Here is a 19,352-nt window from a genome sequence, read left to right on the forward strand (position 1 = left end):
CTCATCTCCGTGGCCCCCCATGTCAGGCATTGTGGCTCCTGCTCTGTCTGACCCAAGCTTCTGGCTGGGCAGAAATCCTCCCCAGCTGCTATCAGAGCTTCAGGGAAGGAGACCCCTTGGCCTTTCCCACGAGTGTGTGTCAGAGATCAGGGGTCTGAGCAGCTGGGCTGCAGGTCAGGGGTCACGGGGCCCCCACCAGCTCGTTCTGGACTTACAGCTCCGGCTACGATGGAGATGGTCAGGCTGCGGCTACTCTTCAGCACGTTCACGGCCTGTGGGGACAGGCAGATAGTCAGCTGAGACCTGACAGATCAGAGTAGTTGAGGCCTCTGGAGAGCACAGAAGGTTTCAGACATTGTGGCAAGGGGGACGTAGGTGAGAAGAGGACAGCAGAGAGGATCGCAGCCAGAAGGTGAAAAACCCACATCTCACCTCCTTGTGGTCCAGGTTGGAGAAGTCGATGCCATTGACTTCGACAATCTGGTCCCCTGGCTGGTGGAGAAATGGAGAGGGATCAGCATGTTTGTATTATCTGTACACTCAGTCTGTTGGAAGAGCTCCCCCTGGAGGTCAGCATCAGACGTTGGGTCTTCAAGTAGCTGTACCTCAACTCTTCCGAAAGAGCAGAGTTCCAATAGGGTCCTCCCAGGGCTCCTCCACCCCATATCTCTTTCATCAGTTGTCAAATATTACACCTTTATAAGTTCATTACTTTGGCTGAATTTACGACATTTGCTTTAAAAACTCAGTTTGTAGACTTACGAGCCTTTAAGCTTCTCCTATAGTAGATTCTGTGTGGAGTCATAATAATAATTAGTATAATAGCTAACGTTAATCGATCCCTCAGTAGGTACCAGACACAGTTCTAAGCACATGTATTAATACATTTAATCTACACAATGACCCCAGAAGGAAGGCTAGTACCCCCATTTTACAGGATAGGAAACTGAAGCAGAGAAAGAGGAAATAACTTGTCCAAAGAAGAGGTTAAGAGTTCTATCTAGCTCTGGAATCAGACCACCTAGGTTTGAATCCCAGCCCTGCCATACTACGTACATGATCTTGGAAAGATCTTTCTCTGGCTCTCAGTTTCCTCATCTGTAAAATGAGGCTAACGATAGTACCTAATTTTCAGAGTTCTTATACATTTTAAAGGGCTTAGAACAATGTCCAATCCAGTTAACGCTCAATGAATGTCAATTCTGATTATTATTACTACATCCCAAGCTCAGGACCAAAGGCTCTCAGAGCTGGAGAAGGGCTGGAGAAAGGCTCAAATGTCACCCGCTCTGTGAAGCCTTCCCTTTGGGGGTTAGTAGGAATCATCAGCCAGTGAGTGTTGAGAGAGGGCTGTGTGGGAAAGCACGTGCTCCATTCCTGTGCGATCACAGTCTGACCCTGCACCCCACAGGGGCCCCACTGGGGCAGGCCCAGGGTCACTCACCTCCAGCCCCACCTCAGCAGACAGGGAGCCAGGCTTCACGTGGCTGATGAAGATGCCAGGTTTCTGGATGGGGCCGCTGGAAATGCTGTGGGAGATTCGGGAGATGAGGTGAGCCTCTGCTCCTCAGTGCTTGCTCATTTGCAATGACTGGCCCCCATGCCTGTGTGTCCAGGTCACGCATGAGCTCAGTACCCAAGCCCTCTGTCATCTACCTGTTCAGCCTCTGTCTACCTGTCCAGCCTCATTTCCCTGTGGCAACTACCAACAGAAAGCTACGTCTAATTCCCCCTACCCAACCTCTCATCCAACCTATTGCATATGCTGTTTCTTCTCTCTTTCTAGCATTTTCCTATGCATTCCTCAACACTCAAATGTTATCTCCTCTCCAAGGTTTTAACCAATCTCCTTATTCTATCCCCTGACTAAGCTGGTTGCTCCCTTCCCCGTGCTCCTAAAACACCTACAGCAAGGATGGCACTTGTACTGTTTGTTAATCTCCCCTCCCAGATCTGTGGCAGATATCACTAATCAATCGCCACACTCTTTTCCACCTACGCCTAGATACAGCATTAAAGTTCTTTTCAAAATAGTACTCCAGGGCAGCCACCACTAACTGACTAGAGAGAGCACAGGATGGAAAACTTATTTGCCACGCCTGACCCAGAATGCAGCTCCGTGACAGAGTCCCTCAATACTGGAACTATTTATGTGGTTGGCTTCTATATTAAGCTATAATTTCTTAGAAAGGAGGGACTTTTTTTTTTTTTAATCACTTATGCTTGTCAGAAATGTGATGGAATGGAAATAAGAAGAATAACTTAGGGAATTCTCTGGTGGTCCAGTGGTTAGGACTCTGCGCTTTCGCTGCCAAAGGCCCAGATTCAATCTCTGGTCGGGGAACTAGGATCGCACAAGCCTCGTGGTGCGGTCAAAAAAAAAAAAGACAAATAATAATAGCTAATATTTATGAACTGCTTACTACCTGCCAGGCACTAAGCTTGGTACTTCATTCTGTCATCTCACTCTTCCTCACAACAGCCTTGTGATATGGGGACTATTACTGCTGATTTATAGAGAAAGAAACTGAGGGGACTTCCCTGGTGGCACAGTGGTTAAGACTCTGTGCTCCCAATGCAGGGAGCCCGGATTTGATCCCTGGTCAGGGAACTAGATCCCACATGCATGCCGCAACTAAGAATTCGCATGCCACAACTAAGGAGTCCACGTGCCGCAACTAAGGAGCTGGCGAGCTGCAACTAAGGAGCCCACCTGCCGCAACTAAGACCTGATGCAACCAAAACAAACAAACAAACAAATAAATAAATAAAAGAAACTGAGGGTCAGGGTGGTTAAGTAACTAGTCCAAGGTTCTAGAGCTCATAGGTGGCACAGCAGGGCCTAGATCTCTAACTGCAGTACCCGTGTGCTTAACAAGAATGCCCCATGAGACTCAATGCCTGTTTGCAACTCCCTGGCTGCCTCCTAAGGAAGCCACAAGGTAATAAGTGAGAAGGGAACTGTGACAGAGATGATCAGCTTGACAGGTTCCTTTTGCATGACTTGAGGGCCCACCAAAGGAACATGGCTCTGCCTTTGGGCCTCAGTTTCCTCCTCTGTAAAATGGGCCTGTTAGAGCTGTCCCTCTGGCCCTACAGGGCTGTTGTGAAGCTCAGAGGGGAAAACAAGCACCAAGAAGTGTCATCACTAGTGGACAAAAGTCTCCTCAGAAGCAGCAGTGAGAAAGGGGAGTGGTGTGAGGGACCTATTGGGGTCTGCTGGCCATGAGTGAGCCCCAGGGCGTACCTGCCACCCACCTGCAGCCAAGGCCCCGGGAGCCCACCAGGCTGATGAAGACCTTCTTCTCCTTGTTCTCCTGACTGCTGGGGGAGCCCAGGCTGGTCTGCCCACCCTGAGGGAGGGAGACGATAAGGTCACCGGGTGTCCGCATTGTGCAAGGGGCCTCTTGTGCTCACAAGGCCTTCGGGGCGAGCGATGCTGTCCCCACGTGAGCCCGACTGCCGTTTTGTCCCTGGGAGTGTGCGTCTATACCAGCTGGGCCACCACCCACAGGGGCATTCTGGATGTGTTGGGGGCCTATATGAAGCCCCTGAGGACACATCCCTAGAGAAGGCCTTCCTTCAGGACCAGCTACCCCATCCAGCCCCCATCACCGGCGGTCCTGCCCTTACCCCAGATTCCGACACAAACTGATCCACATACTGCCATTTGAGGGGCTCATCGGGAGAGCTGATGGCAGGGGAGAGTAGAAGGCGGGTCATTAGGGAGAGATGTTTGAGGCACCAGGCCCCAAATCCAAATCTTCCCCATCTGAAGCCTGCACCATCACTGGCCCAGGGGCAGTGCTGGCCAGACCCCAGGCTGATCCAGGACCCTGAGCCCATAGGGAGGAGTCTGCCTGCAGAGGAGGGTCCTGCTCACCTCTTCACAGGGATCAGGCCGATGTCTGTGGGAGAAAGGCATGGGGATTAGGATGGCTCCTCTGCCCTTCCTTCCTCCCCTAGGAGCTGGGTACCACCAGGTGCCCCACCCTGCCCCACCGTCAGCACCCCCGTGCTCTGGCCTCACTCACGTCTCACTTTGATGGACACAGTCTTCTTGGTGCGGATGAGGTTGATGACCTCCTCATGGGTGCAGGAGGCGATGGAATACCCATTGATCCGGACGATCTCATCCCCTACCTTAACCACAGGCAGAGAGAAGACGCACCGGGGTGAGGAAGCATCGGGCAGCTGGGCAGGCTCATGGCCAGATACTCCTGGCCTGCTCTCCAGAAGTCTTTCTGCCCATTTTACAGATGGGGGAACCAAGATGGGGGCGAGGGGCACAGAGAGCGGGTAGCAGAGCTGGGAGGAGAAGTCAGGATTCTGTACCCTCACTCTGTCCCTTCCACCCACTGGGGCACCATCAGGTTCTGGAATTCATGCGAAGGGTGACCCTCCAACAAGATTCAAGCAGCTCTTCCCTGGCCTTTGTCCTCCGAGCACCTTGGCCCTGGGGATCAGTCCTGAAGCTCCCCATTTAATAACTACGGGGCTGGAAGGATCCTCAGACATCAGTTGAAACTGAGGCCCAGGAGGTGATGTTTTGTCCACAGTCACAATCATTAGCTACAGAGCAGGGACTGGATCGTGGATGACCCGACCCTCTCCAGCCTGAGGCCAGGGCAGGTCAGCTGGCGGACTACCTCACACCACACATGCTGACCCTTTAGAGACTTGTTAGTAAGTGTAGGGGACGCAGCTTGACTCTCAGTGAGGTCTGGGGGCTGGGTGGGCACATAGCCTCTGAGGGGTCCTCCAGGCCAACACCTACCCTTTACAACAACCCCCAGAGTCACCTTCTCCCTATTGTCACCCAAACACTTCCCTTCCACACCTGGACCCAGACCCCCGTCTTCTCAGTGGTCTGGCAAGGGGCTCAAAGAGGCGCGACAGGGGCAGGGGGGGCGGTCACTAAGGACCCCTCTAGGTTTCTGGGGCCTTCTCATGGAAGGAGGATGGCTGGATGGCCTCCTTGCAGCAGTTCTTCACAACAACTCTGCGTGTCTGTTAATCAGATGAGGAAACTGAGGCTCAGAGAGGTGAGGTGACTTGCTCAAGGTCACCCAGCTAGTGAACAGTGCTGCTGAGATTTGACATCAGGGCTCCCTGACAGACAAGTGTTGTCTCTTGGGTGTCTGGAAGCAGAAGAGAAGGGACTCTGGCCAAGCTTGGCTGCGGTTCCCTGTGTCCTGTCCTCTCTGGATCCTTGCCACCTGACAGAGCCCTCAAGTCCCATAGGAAAGGCAGGGATAACTCTGTCCATTTTACAGCTGGGACAACCAAGGCACACAGAATTATTCTCTAGCCTTGGACTATACAGCAAGTCGTGCAGGGCAGAGGACGTAGGTTCAGACAGGATACACTTGGACAAAAATCTAAAATAACTCCAGTAGGGGGACAAGTGCAGAGATGGAGGAGTCCCAGGGCTGGGTCCAAGGCCCCCACTCGGGGCCCAGCCTCACAGGTCAAATCAACGGGACCTTCAGTTGAGCCAGGCTGTGTCTGAACATGCCCCTCCCCCGCCCTCAGACATGCGATCTCCCCAGAAACATGAACCCCACCCAGACAGGTGAATAGATGCAGATGTTTTCCCCAAGCTGCTCTGAGTGAAGCTCCCTGTGTTGTTCCAAAAGGGAACCTGCCCGGGACCCCAGTGGAACGATTCCCACACAACCCCCGGCTCAGCTTGCAGGATTGACTTTCCTCTCCCTCTCGCTCCCGCGTGGAGCCCTGCAAAAGGCCCTTTGTGCAAGGGCAACAGTGAAATGACGATCTGAGGGACAGCGGCACAAAGGAGAGATGAGCCCGTTAACCCGAGAAAGGGTTGATAATTCATAAGCCTGAGAAACAGGCAGGAAGGTAAAAGTCTACGTTTCATTAAAACGCCCTGAGGCCCCCAATCATGGAGGAATCGTTGAGAAGTGCTTGTCCTAGGAGGAGACCTCACCCTGGAAAAAAAAGAGGGCTCAGCTGACGCCAAGAGAAGAGCTCATTATGTTTTTTCTCTGGCTGTGTTTCTGGGCTGGAAAATGTGTGGCACAGGAGAGGAATAATGAAGGGGCTGAAATTTCAGACGCTACCAGTGAGCCGTGAGACAGGGATTTAGAACAAAGCGATGTCTGTCAGCTCCCAGTTTCCACCTCCCACTCCACGGTGTCTTGTACCATTAGCCGTCAGGGCCCCTGAAGCCCCTGGCTTGGCAGCCCAGATTGGGATGCTGGTAACAAACATGCTGGAGGCCCTGGGCGGGGGTGGGAGGGCCTCTTCTGTCTGGACATATAAAAACACAGCGCTGGGCTCTGGCAGGAGCGAGACCTGGAGGTCTGCCCATCTCTGCCCAGACACTGAGGCGTGGCGACCCCAAGGGAGGGGACCCTGGGGTGCTGAAGAGAGATCCCTGGACTTGGCAGTCAGGAGACCCAGGTTCAAATCCTGGCTTTGCTATTTACTGGCTGTGTGACTCTAGTCAAGTCCCTGATCTTCTATCAACTCTGTAAAATGGGGATGAGAAAGCCCAGGCATACAGTGAGAACTGGCTGTCAACATGTTACCTGGCACATTATAGGTGTTTATTAAATCTCCCTCTCTGCTTGCTTAACAAACACACAGCGTTAACTGGTATATATAGAATGGATAAACAACAAGGTTCTATGGTACAGCACAGGGAACTATATTCAATATCCGGTGATAAACCATAATGGAAAAGAATATGGAAAAGAATGTATATATGTTTATGACTGAGTCACTTTGCTGTACAGCAGTAATTAACACATCAATCAACTATACTTCAATAAAAAGAATTTAGAAAAAAATAGTACATTCATATGATTCAAATCAGCCAAATAATATTAAAAGACGTAGCCTTAAAAGACTCCATCTCACCTTATCCCCCATCCACTCCAGCTCCCCCTCCAACAAGTAACTGCTTTGCATTGTGTGTGTGTGTGTGTGTGTGTGTGTGTGTGTGTGTGTGTGTGTGTGTTTCCTTAAGCAAACAAATCATATATATTCTGGGAGCGTAAAATGCACGTTGTTTTCTGCAAACTAACACACAGCATTTATGTGCCAGATACTGATACAAGTACTTTGTAATATGAATTCATTTATTCTGGCCTAACAACCTGATGAGGTAAGTACTAGTATCATCATCCCATTTTACAGATGAGGAAACTGAGGCAGGGGGTTAAGTAATTTCATCAAAGTCACACAGCTAATGAATAGCAAAGCCAGGACATTCCAGCTCCAGAGTCTATGCTCTGAAGCACTGCACTATGCCAGTATTTCCTTTTCCCTTCCAGGGAGAAGGCTATGTGTCCAGAACTTCAGGTGTCAGGACATAATTATGCTCTGCCTTCAGACATAAGGGAGGTGGGGTGCAGTGCAGCAGGGGCAGCAACAGCTGGGAGCCAGGTTCTCAGCTCCACTCAAGAAAACAGGCAACACACTACTATACACAAAATAGATAAGGACATACTGTACAGCACAGGGAACTCTACCCAATACTCTATAATGGCCTATATGGGAAAAGAATCTAAAAAAGAGTGGATATATGTATATGTGTAACTGATTCACTTTGCTGTACACCTGAAGCTAAGACAACACTGTAAATCAACTCTACGCCAATAAAAACTGAAAGAAGAAAAAAGAAAACAGGCAAGTGCCTGCAGCCACACTTGTAGAGGCCCAAGGACACTCTGCCAGGATACGTCACCCTTTCCCTCTCCCAAAGGCTCAGAAGGGCGAGGTGACCACGTTACACCACACAGCCTAGTGAGTGAATGAGGCGGAGGCAGGAAGCCTGAGGGCTTGGTCCCCACATCCCCCGAGCTCTGCTCGCTCACCTGGAGCCCGACGCTGTCTGCCTGGCCACCTTTGATGAGGTGGGAGATGAAGAGCCCGCAGCCAAACTCGAGGCCACCACGCACGCTGAGGCCGAGGCCTTCGGGGTGCAGCCGGTCCAGACGCACCTCCTTCAGCTTCCTGCCAAGGGAGGAGGGACTGGTGACGGCCCAGCTCTGGCCTGATGGCCAGCGCTGCCCCATCCACTCGTGAGCGACCCTGTCCATCCCAGGGTGACCTCTCCCCCGCCCCGCCTCCGGCCTGCGGCTCCCTCCGCACCTGGAGCGCCGGGGGGTTAGCTGGTCGTACTCCACCTGGTGCTTCAGCGGGATCAGAGGCCGGATGGCGTCAAACAGGGGCAGGCGGCTGGGCTCGTTGATGACCAGCTTCAGGTCTCCCACAAGCACGGCCACGTCCATGGTTCTGCAGAGACACAGGGACCCTGAAGCCTCCCCCTTAGCCATGACCTCTGAGACCCCAGGATTCCCAGAGGAAGCAGTCCTGGGCTGGGTCCCCACCCACTGGGCCCAGGCCTTGGATTGAGGAGAACTCTCCTGAAATGCCCAGAGCCCCTATCGATGGGTCGGATGCCTCAGAAGAGTCCGTTCTCCCATGTAAGTATCTCAAGGAAACCATCGAAGTAGGGGTTGTTCACTCATCCTGCGGATGAAATCAAGCCAGGATTCAAAGTCAGCTCTGCTACTTCTGAAGCCCAGCATCCTTCCAGACAGGAAACCTCTGTGAGATGGCGGTGAGCCCTCTCATCCCCTTGTTTCCTGCTCTGAGCTGCAGCCTCATACTATCTCTCACAAGCTTCCACCTCAGACCGTTCAGACCCTCAACGTCTGGGGCCAGCACCTCTCCAGCTGCCAGCTGACTGGCTCACTCTCAGCCCATCTTTTTTTAAAATGTAAATTGCTCCCCTTCTCAAAACCCTTCGATGGCTCCCCACTGCCCAGAGGACACAGTCCATCCTTCTTGGTAGGCTCAGGGCCTCCATGACCTGTTTCTGTGGAACTGCCCAGGCTGGTGGCTGTTATGGTCTCTGTCACAACCTGTGCTTTCACATCTCTGAACCATTGCTTATGTTGATCTCTCACCCTGGAATGTCCTTCCCTGATATTTCCACCCAGCAAAATCCTTCTTACCCTTCAAAAACCTAGCTCAAGCCTTCTTGATCCTCCCTCCACAGTTAGAACTGAGAACTCCTTTCTGTACATTCCTGCTTTCCTGCTTTCCTCTACTCAGCAGTTATTTCACTGGAACTTGTATTACAGTTCCTTGTGTTGCTAGTGTCTGTCCATCTCCCCCAACTAAGCCACAAGTTAGTTGAGGAAAGGAAGTAGATATTCATTTCCACATTCTGCATGGTGCCCGGCCAGTGGCAGGAGCTTATAAATGTTGCTGAATGAATCAAAAAGCGGGTGAGCGATAACAGGCATCTGATGCCGGCACTGGGACCAGCTGGCATTTCCTGTCCTATCCTAGCAATCACACTCTGTTGAACCTATCTGGCTACCTGACAGCCTCCCCCATCAGACTGTAAGCAACTAGGTGGCAGCAACCAGTCTGTCTTGCTTATACGTGTACCCCTATCCGCTAGCACAGAGCCATACACAGTGTATTTGTGTAAATATTTGCTGAGACAAGTGAGTGGCGTGTCTATTTGATTCCCAGGAACACCGAGCATCAGCCTCCCTGAGCCCCCCAGGATAAGAGGGGGAGGTCCTCCTGTCTCAGAACAATCCATCCCAGGTTTCCCTGAAGACAGAGGTCCCCGGGGTGGCCCACAGGAGCTGGACCCAGTACACTTACTGGTGGTACATCCGCAACACATCGTAGAGATAGTCCTTTTCTGCATCATTTTCAATCAGAAAATCCACCTGGAAAACCCAAAGGCAGAATTACAACTCCAGGCCCAGCACCCCGATAGCAGATCCCAGGGAAGGGGAGGCCCCTGCTGGGGGACCTCCTCCACATCTCCTCAGGGTTGTGAGAAGAGGAAGGAAGCCAGAGCCAGGGTGGCCCCCTGACTCCAACACATCAGACTGTGCAGACCACCCCGACGTGGCCCCAGGAGTACCTCTAAGCATCCGATGTGGTCAGGCTGAGCCTCGTCCCCAGGTGGAGTGATGCGTGTGCACACAGGGATGCACACGCATACCATACACGTGAACCCCCATGTGACAGCAATGCACCCCCATGGCAGCCATGCTGCCGATCACCTCCATGGCTATGTCACCTGTGTCCAGTGTGGCAACACCAATGTCAGCTCCCCGCTCTGGAAGAAGCCCACTGTCTTACCTGATGGTGGCTGTAGTGCCAGATAGCTGCTTTCAGAAAGGATTTAGGCCACTCGCTCATAGAGCACATCCCACCGGCCGGGAGCGCCCTACCACTGGATTCTTCCTTGTCCAGTCCTGGCCTAAGCTGGGTCGGCCCTGACTTCTGGTCAGTCCTTCCCCTTCCCATGCCCCTGTATGCCTCCCCCGCCACCCCAAGGGGAGAATCGGGTTACATTATTTCAACTTCACTGACGTCAATGGCTGGGAGTCCAAGGTCAGGGTCAAGAGCTGTTTCATTAGCACCTCAGTCCCAGGGGAGCTGGTGGGCCAGGAGCCCCAGATTCCACTCCCTGGGACAGCTCAGTGTGAATCTCTGTGCACTATATCCTTAGCTCTCTCTTCAGCCCAGGACTGAGTAAGAGGGCAGGGTGGAGGCTCGAGGGGTCCTTGGGTCCCTCCCTCCTCCAGCCTCCAGGCCCAACAGCATGGTCCAGGGCCTCAGCCCACAGAGGGAGAAGCTGCTGCTGGAAGCTGGAAGCTCCCACCTGATTGGTCCTCAGAGGAGGGCCAGGGCATCTTTGCCTTTTTCTACGGGCATCTTAAGGACTCTGGAAGGTTGGGGGAAATCTGTCTGTCCCAACACAGAGAGGACGTACTGGACCCAGCCTTTGGGATTTCTGGACTGAACAGGAGGGGTACAGAATACAGATTTCTTGTCTCCACCTAGCTGTACCCCCGTCCCTCTGGAATTAGGCTGAGCATTTCATTAAAGATGAGAATAACCTAGGAGGCTTGCCCTGCACTCACTGACTCACAGTTGGGCTTCAGCAGCTACAGAAGTTTATATCCCCCCTGCTCCAAGAAGGGTACTGCTGCTTTCTCCTACTTCACTGCCCCTCTCCTCCAGGCCAGGGGCTCCCAGCCAGCCAGAGATGGGGGACAGAAGCATCAGCTACAGTGGGTGGTACCGAACCTTAGGTGGTAGCCCGGGCTTTTACACACACCACAGAAGTGGGTACCTCCAAAAGCTCATCTCTACGAGGGGCCAGCCTGGACTCTCTCTCCCTGCTCTGCCTGGGCCTGCAAGAGAGGGGTGGGGAACAGCGTCAAGATAGGCCTGGGCTGCCCACATGCGGCTGTGGAAGAGGAGTCTGAGCAGAGGAAAATTCTGAATTTCCCTAGGATCAGGGGCCAGAAATATTTAAATAAGTTGGATCATAACACTTGAGTACTTAATAGCTTCTCATTGTACTCAAAACAAAATTCAGATCCAAATTCTTCACCTTAACTTATCAAAGCCCAACTTCAGCTCCTGACTGGTTGCATGGGCCTCCTTTCAGTGCTTCCCACGGGCCACACTCGCTCTAGCCTCAGGGCCATCGCATGTGCTGCTTTCTCTGCCTGGACTGCTTCCCCTCTTCCCTGCATGGCTGGCCTCCTCCCCAGGGAGGTCTCCCTGCTCACCTACCTAAACAGAACGCACCCCCACACCCCAGAGATGCTTCAATTCCTTCACTGTAACAGTCACAATTTGTAATGAAAGACTTGCTTTTTTGTGAATTGCTCTGTTTCCTTCATCAGACAGAAAACCCCATGAGAGAAAGATGAGGTCTGTGTGTTCCAAATCTCTTGTGACTAACGCATAGTAAGTGGTCAATAAATAAGCATCAAATGGATTTGTCCATCCCCCTGCCTCCTGGTACGTCCACAATCAGATGGGAGAAAGGGAATCGCTGGAACAGAAGGGGAAGGGAAATAATATTTGCACCATGGGATGGCACCAGGAGCTTTTCTAGGCTTTATTCCATGTGTTTATCTCACCAGCCCTACAAGGCCGATGTTCTCACACCATTTTGCAGATGAGGAAACTGAAGACCAGAGAGGTTCAGCCATCTCACTCAAGGTCCCACAGCTAATAAGAGACAGTGCTAAGGTTTGAACCTTGGTCTATCTGATTCCAAAGCCTATGCTCTTCCTGCTGGCACCACTGCGTGGGTGAGTCAGGCCTTCCAGAGGAAAAAATTCCAGGGCCTCCTTAGGCCAAAATTTCAAACGCTCTGCTCTCAGGAGGACCTCCCTTATCTCTAATCCCCACCACTCTCCTCTGCACTATTAAGAAAACCCTTTGGGTTTGGTTCATAACAAGAAAGAAAACACAACATCTTTTGGATGACTCTTGGAACCGCAGATGTTCTGTTCTCTAAGGAAGCATAAAAATCCCATCTGCTCTGATTGCAGTGAGGAGAGCCCAACCAAGGGCTTCTAGCTCAATTCCAGCCATGGGTGGTGACATAAGACAAAGTAGAGGAGAGGGAAATCTCTTATTCACTGAGGCCTTAAGACTGAAGCTCTCTCCCACCCCTCCTTGCAGAAATGCCTCCTGCTGCATCATTAAATGTAAGAAGTGAGACACTGTTCCTGGTAGACAGCATTTAGGCACTGGGTGGAGAGTGGGAATGGAAGACAAAGGCAATTTCCAATGTTAAAGTCTAGGGTTCTGCTTTTCTGCCCTCCTGGGCCAAGCATAGAACGCCTGGAGATGCTCTTTGTGGAAAGAGCCTATTCCTGGGGGTCCCAGGTTCCTGGTCCTTGTGGGCAGCCCTCCAATGCTGACCACTGCATCCAGAGGCCCCACTGAGAAACCACGTCCTACCAGTCTCCTTCTGAGGCAGCCCACAAAGTTCAGCTCCTTAGCCTGATGTCCATCCACTCTCACCGCTTAGGTCACTCCCATCCTGGCCTTCAGTTCTGCCCTTACCTGCTCCTCCAGGGTCATCTCCTTGGGGATCTCCATCATTCCTCAAGTGGGACTCAGGCTGCAGCTGAACAGACCCTTCCCCCAACATATCGGAACCTTCCCATCCTCACTCAGAATGTTTCATCGACCCCCAGAAATTCAACTCATCCATTTAAAAAATTATCCACACACCATTATATCTGGGAAAACATACCCGGTTTCTGTAGAATGCTCTTTAAGTACAAATGTAAGTGATAAATCAAAATGGTGGTACTCTGGTGACCCTGACCATTCTCCACCGGGGAATGTCTCCAGAGAGACTCAGGGATAACAGCACTGCTTTGTTCTCTGACCACACCCGAGTGAAAACACACAGTCACACCTCAGCCTCTGGGCTTTAAAAGGAACCGAGAAAGACAACTGAGAAGCATGGCACTTTCTCTAGAAGCCCAAACATGCAGTAACCTCACCACTGTAATTCAAATTTCACTTTTTAAATATTTTAAAAATGTATATGGTATCCCCTCCTCCTGGAATCTGGGTTCAAGCAAACTCCCCAGGGGGGTCTGCCCACACCAGTCCAAGGATCAGCTTCAGTGAACCCTGCCCTTGGGCCCTTTGTACCATTCTCCTGAAACCTTGAGCTCAGGTACCTGTAACCCACCTGGCACCAAGTAGGTCTTCAACAGCGCCGTGCCATGCACACGGGTGCACAGTGCTCAGCCTTCTGCTGAATGACGAGTGAACTCCTTTAGCCTTAGACTAGAGCCTTCCTTCCTTCCTCTCCGCCCAGTCCAGTCACCTTCCCATGGCTTCTTAGTACACAGCCTCCTGGATCTGGCTCCTCTCAGCTCAGTTCCCGCTGCTCACAAAGAGTAGGTCCCAGACCCAAGCAAGAGGGATTGCCCTCCCTCCTCCCACCTGACCCCTGCCTTCATTTAAGGGGAGTCCAAGCCCCCTCTTCTAGAGTCTTTCCTGACCGTGCCCAGCCCAGAGCCGCCTCACGGGCCTCCCAGCCCGAGGCCCTTCTTGCCCGGCTCCCTCATTCAGTACAGACTCTGCTTACAGACTGGCCATCATGTCTGAAGAACTTTACTTGCATTATCTTTAACCTCTCAACAACCCTCTAAGTGGATGGATATTATTATCCCCATTAGACAGATGAGGAAATCGAGGCTCAGAGAAGTGGGAGAGATGAGATGCCTGCTGGCTCCAAAACCCCTGCTTGTTTTCTAACTCCCACATGATATCCACTTACCAGACAGAACTTTCTTGTTTGCATTTGTCCAATACACATTTACTGAGCACCTACTGTGTGCAAGACCATGTCTTCTTTCTATAGCTAGATTTAGAAAGCTTTTCCTTTTCTTGGATCCCCCTTGATGCTGGGCACAGAAGTCCCAATGAGGCCACTATCTACAAAAAACTGTATGGGGGTCTCCTTATCACATCAATCCCCCATTCCCACCCAACTTGTGTCTGGTCCCCTCCATCCAGCATGGGCATTCTCTGACAGATGCTCAGCTGGCTCAGTGTTATTGGCCTGCATGGTGTGGTGCGGAGGTGCATCTCCCCCCTCATAAGGTTCAGGCCCCGTGTCTGGGGCAGTGGAGGCAAATTCTGGCTTTGGCCTTGAGCCCTCTCCAGCCTCATCTCCCTGCCTTCCTGCATATGGACTGGCCTTTCAGAACAGCCACACAGCGGAAGCACACAACCTTCAGCTTATGCAAATTCAACTCCATGCATGCACCCGGCCAAAGATGGAGAAAGAGAGCAAGAAGCAAGTTAAATAATGCATGTTGTTCCACTGGGTGACATTTGCCCTCCTGGGGCTGTGGTGGGGATTACATGAATGAATGTATATAAAGTACTTAGGACAGTGCCCAGGACTCCAAAATTTCAAGGGCTCTAAAACGTGTGCTGGATCTCTTCCTTTTTGCCTCCAGACCCACAACCCAGCCTCCTCCACCCAGTTTTATGTCCCAGGAAGCTTTGCACGGGCCCCCTGCCCTCTGCTTCCTGCTGTGTTCAGCCAGGGGGTGGTGAGAGGGCCTGGGGAGAAAGGGAGTGGGGTTCTGATTCCCCGGCTCCCTCCACGCTGGACCACCACGAGGCAGGTGCCTCCAGCTGAGGCTGCAGCGTCTGACTGGGCGCCTCTCTCGCAGCCATGCTCTCCCTTGCTCTGGAACCCCCTTCCGTTGCCCCTTCAGGAGCCCCTGGCCTCCAGCTGCTGCTCCTGCCAGGCTGTGTTACCACGCCTTGTCAGCTCAGCCATCCCTGCCCTTCCCCTTATGCAGTCCCTTCATAAAACGCTTCAGTTTCCCATTCGGATGAGCCACCTGCTTCCTACTGCGACCATGGCTGGTGTGAAACCTTAGCTATTAGTACTGGTGGTACCAGCAGTTCTTCTCTGGAGCTCTTCCTCCACCTGCAAGTCTCCTCAAATACCAGCTCTCCTCGGTCAAGCCTTTCCTCAGGCTCCGCCACAAAGCCTGTCCTGTCATTCTCTGTGCACAGGATGGCACTTTGTCCCCACCTCTGCCACGGGACTCACCAAGCTGTGTCGGACTTCCTTTCTTCACCTGACTGTCTCTCACTAATCTGTATCTGGTCCCGACACAGGCCTAGGGGAAGGTGGGGAGTGAGGCCACAAGTCCCTTCCCCATCTGAGTCTGCACATCTCTGTGCTTCAGTTTCCTCATCTGTAAAATGGGGATAAAAGTATCTCATAAGACTTCATCATTCTATGAGAGATTAAAAATTGTTTTTTTTAATTATTCATTGAGTTAATAGTTGTTGAATACTTAGAACAGTGCCTGGAAAGTAGCAAGTTCTAAGTGTTTGTTAATTAAACTAAGTAAGAATAAATGAACACAAATTCCATGTTCTCAGCAGCTGGCAGAGAGTGGACCCTCCATAAATGTTGCTGGGGTGAATGGATCTAGCTCTGCTTCTGCCCAGGCCTTCACATTGTGCATCCCAGATAGTACTGGATTTATCTGACCCATGTTTTATTGTCCTTCATCTTTTCAAGAGACTCGTTTCATGCTACCTAGTTGGTAGCATCTGACCCAGTGCTGGGCACAGCCAATCACTCCCTCCTTCTGCTGGTTCTCCTGCCTTCCTTGCTGTTTCTTCTCCTCGTCCTCTCCTTTACAGATTGGGGTGCTCCGGGCTCTGTTCTGGGTCTTCTTTCCATCTACACTGTGTCCCTAAGTGACCTCATCAGTCTCTGGGGTTTAAGTACCATCTATTCTCCGGGGATTCACTGAGGCTTATCCTAGCACAGACCTCTCCCCTGATTTTCACACTCCTACAGCTACTGGCCTTCTTTTTTTAAAAATATATATATATAGATATATTTTTTTAAACATCTTTATTGGAGTATAATTGCTTTACAATGGTGTGTTAGTTTCTGCTTTATAACAAAGTGAATCAGCTATACATATACATATATCCCAATACCTCCTCCCTCTTGCGTCTCCCTCCCACCCTCCCTATCCCACCCCTCTAGGTGGTCACAAAGCACCGAGCTGATCTCCCTGTGCTATGTGGCTGCTTCCCACTAGCTATCTATTTTACGTTTGGCAGTGTATATATGTCCATGCCACTCTCTCACTTCGTCCCAGCTTACCCTTCCCCCTCCCTGTGTCCTCAAGTCCATTCTCTACATCTGTGTCTTTATTCATGTCCTGCCCCTAGGTTCTTCAGAACCATCTTTTTTTTTTTTTTTTTTTTTAGATTCCATATATATGTGTTAGCATACGGTATTTGTTTTTCTCTTTCTGACTTACTTCACTCTGTATGACAGACTCTAGATCCATCCACCTCACTACAAATAACTCAATTTCGTTTCTTTTTATGGCTGAGTAATATTCCATTGTGTATATGTGCCACTCATCTTTATCCATTCATCTGTCGATGGACACTTAGGTTGCTTCCATGTCCTGGCTATTGTAAATAGTGCTGCAATGAACATTGTGGTACATGACTCTTTTTGAATTATGGTTTTCTCAGGGTATATGCCCAGGAGTGGGACTGCTGGGTCATATGGTAGTTCTGTTTTTAGTTTTTAAAGGAACCTCCATACTGTTCTCCATAGTGGCTGTATCAATTTACATTCCCACCAACAGCGCAAGAGGGCATTCTTAGTCACCTCTGTACTTGGAGATCTAAAAGGCATCTCAAACATAAAACATTCAAAATGGAGCTCTTGGTTTCCACCACCTCCCGCTCTGACCCCACCAACCTGCTCCTCCTCCCAGCTCATAGTCTCACCCTTGATACCTTTTTCTCGACACCCACAGCCAATCCCATCAGCAAAGCCTGTCATGTCTACCTTGAACATGTATCCTCGGTCTGGCTACTCCACCTGGTCCAACGCCCCCCTCCCCTCCCTGTGCCCTGGGCTACTTCAGAAGCCTCCTAAGTGAGGGTCCCTTTTCTACCCTTGGCCCTCTCAGTCTGTTCTCTACCAGCAGTCAGAGCAATTCTTTTAAAATGTAATTCAGTCATGTCACTCCCCAGCTGGCTTCTCTCACTTAGAACAAAACCCCAAATCCTGAGTATGGCCTATCAGGACTCCACCACCCCTCTGATCCACCCCCTAGCACTCTTCATTCCATAATTCTTCTCGGAAACACCATCCTACTTGCTGTTCCTAGAGAAGGCAAGCAAATGCTTGCCTCAGGGCCTTTGTACTTGCTGTTCCCTCTTCCTGGAATGCTCTTCTACATATATCCCCATGGCTCCTTCCCTCATATCTTTTATGTCTTTCCTCAAATATCACTTCTTCAGAGAGGTTTCCCTGACTATCCTATAAAAAGTACTATCTCGTCACTCTTTATCCCCTCACCCCAGTTTATTTTTTTCATAGCATTCATTACTACTTGGCATTATATGATACTTTCATATATGATACTTTGGTTTACTTGTTAACTGTCTGTCTTCCCCACTAGAAAGTGCTCTCTAAGAGGGCAGAGACTTTGTTTTCTTATTCAGTGGTTAGAGTACTGCCCAGCATATATTAGTAGCTCAGTCAATATTTATTGCATGCATGCATGAATGACTGATTAGCAAATCCCTAGAATGTAGAGGCTCTTTCTGACCTTCTTATTTATTCCCCCAACCTCTTCGGCCAGATTCCTAGCTTTGGGCAGGGTACAGTGTAGATGCCCATAAATGTATGATTGCTGAACAGTCAATAAATACTTTTTGAGCAAATGAGTTACCAAGTTCTTGCAACATGCGGATGCAGTGAGCACAGGGGCAGCCCTCTTTTGAAAAGCTGGTTCTCTCGGGTAGAAGTCTTAGTCTCTGTTGCTCCCTCCCCTCACCTTGGTATCCTGACTCCAAGGCTGTGACCAGGAAGGACATGCAAGTACTGCTGGTCTGCTGGTGGCCTTGGGGAAACTGCACAAGCCCAACAGTCCCTGCTCAGTGGCATGGAGACTGTTGGCTCATCCAACAGGATGCTCTGCAGGTATCAGCTGGGAACAGTGTGGTCATTTACCAAATGGTTACCAAATGACCAGAGAAGCCAGTGTTTGAATTCCTATTTAATCCTAACTGTCCTGTGGGGTAAGCACTATGAACCTCAACGCAAAGTTAAGGAAACTAAAGCTCAGCGAGACTGCTTGCCCAAGGTCTCACTGGCAGTGAGTGACAGGATTGAGATTTGACCCCAGTTCTACCTAACTTCAGACAACAGACAACAGTGGACATTTGTTGAGGCTTCACTAAGTAAAAGGGTCTATTTAAGCTTCCTACACATGTGTAGATCTCATCTGGTACTAACAATAAACACACTAGTTAAATATTATTGTTATCCCTATTTAACAAATTGGAGAACTGAGGCACAGAGAGGTTAATAACTTGCTCCAGGTCACACAGCACTTTCCATGACAACACACTACCTTTAAAATGTTACCTCCAATGACTAAGAATTTATTTAGGTTACAAACCATTCCCAAGGGGTGAATTTGCTCTGAAACGCTAAGGAAGGGACATCTTAGAAAGCAGTAAACAGGCAAGGTCTCTCCTCTGCTGCTTCATCTTCTCGCCACAGTTCCTAGATGATCTCCACCCTGGGAGGGGAAGGTTGCTGCTGCCTCCGAAGCAACAGGGCACAAAGTCCAGCCCCGGCCTTGCCCAGCATGCCCTGCCTGCTCACACAGGGGCATTAATAGGTAATGACTTTCGTGATGCGGAAGAGCAGGGCAGTGGAAACACAGAGGCCTGAGGCCCTTTGGAGCCCATGGGGCCTGTGGAAGAGGAATAGGGGCTAACCCAGGGGCTGAGTCAGACACCAGGGACTCCAGATATAATTCTCTCAAAGAGGCAGAGAAAAGTACCCCATGAGGAGAAGACAAAAGAGGACCCGACATTATTTTCAGCCCAGGGGCAGGAAACTGAAATTCAAGCCTGAGTCATCTTGGGGTGGGGGACGGGCAGTTGTGCTCTTTCAACAGTGGGTTGCCTGAAAT

General features: G+C 50.7%; 1 protein-coding gene across 2 annotated transcripts in view; it reads right to left on the minus strand.

Moving 5' to 3' along the window:
* Positions 1 to 19,352, minus strand: part of USH1C (USH1 protein network component harmonin) — a 52,267-nt gene that overhangs the window by 31,397 nt on the left and 1,518 nt on the right. For both annotated transcript variants that reach the window (XM_060017332.1, XM_069540888.1), the window contains exons 2-11: positions 9,661 to 9,728; positions 8,125 to 8,268; positions 7,848 to 7,986; positions 4,035 to 4,143; positions 3,884 to 3,908; positions 3,634 to 3,691; positions 3,259 to 3,353; positions 1,445 to 1,529; positions 433 to 492; positions 216 to 272 (exon numbers count right to left, since the gene is read on the minus strand). In XM_060017332.1, the coding sequence (XP_059873315.1) occupies positions 216 to 272; positions 433 to 492; positions 1,445 to 1,529; positions 3,259 to 3,353; positions 3,634 to 3,691; positions 3,884 to 3,908; positions 4,035 to 4,143; positions 7,848 to 7,986; positions 8,125 to 8,268; positions 9,661 to 9,728 (840 nt within the window). The remainder of the gene's footprint in view (positions 1 to 215; positions 273 to 432; positions 493 to 1,444; positions 1,530 to 3,258; positions 3,354 to 3,633; positions 3,692 to 3,883; positions 3,909 to 4,034; positions 4,144 to 7,847; positions 7,987 to 8,124; positions 8,269 to 9,660; positions 9,729 to 19,352) is intronic.

The sequence above is a fragment of the Delphinus delphis genome, chromosome 8 (genome assembly GCF_949987515.2).
Source record: "Delphinus delphis chromosome 8, mDelDel1.2, whole genome shotgun sequence".
Classification (NCBI taxonomy): Eukaryota; Metazoa; Chordata; class Mammalia; order Artiodactyla; family Delphinidae; genus Delphinus; species Delphinus delphis.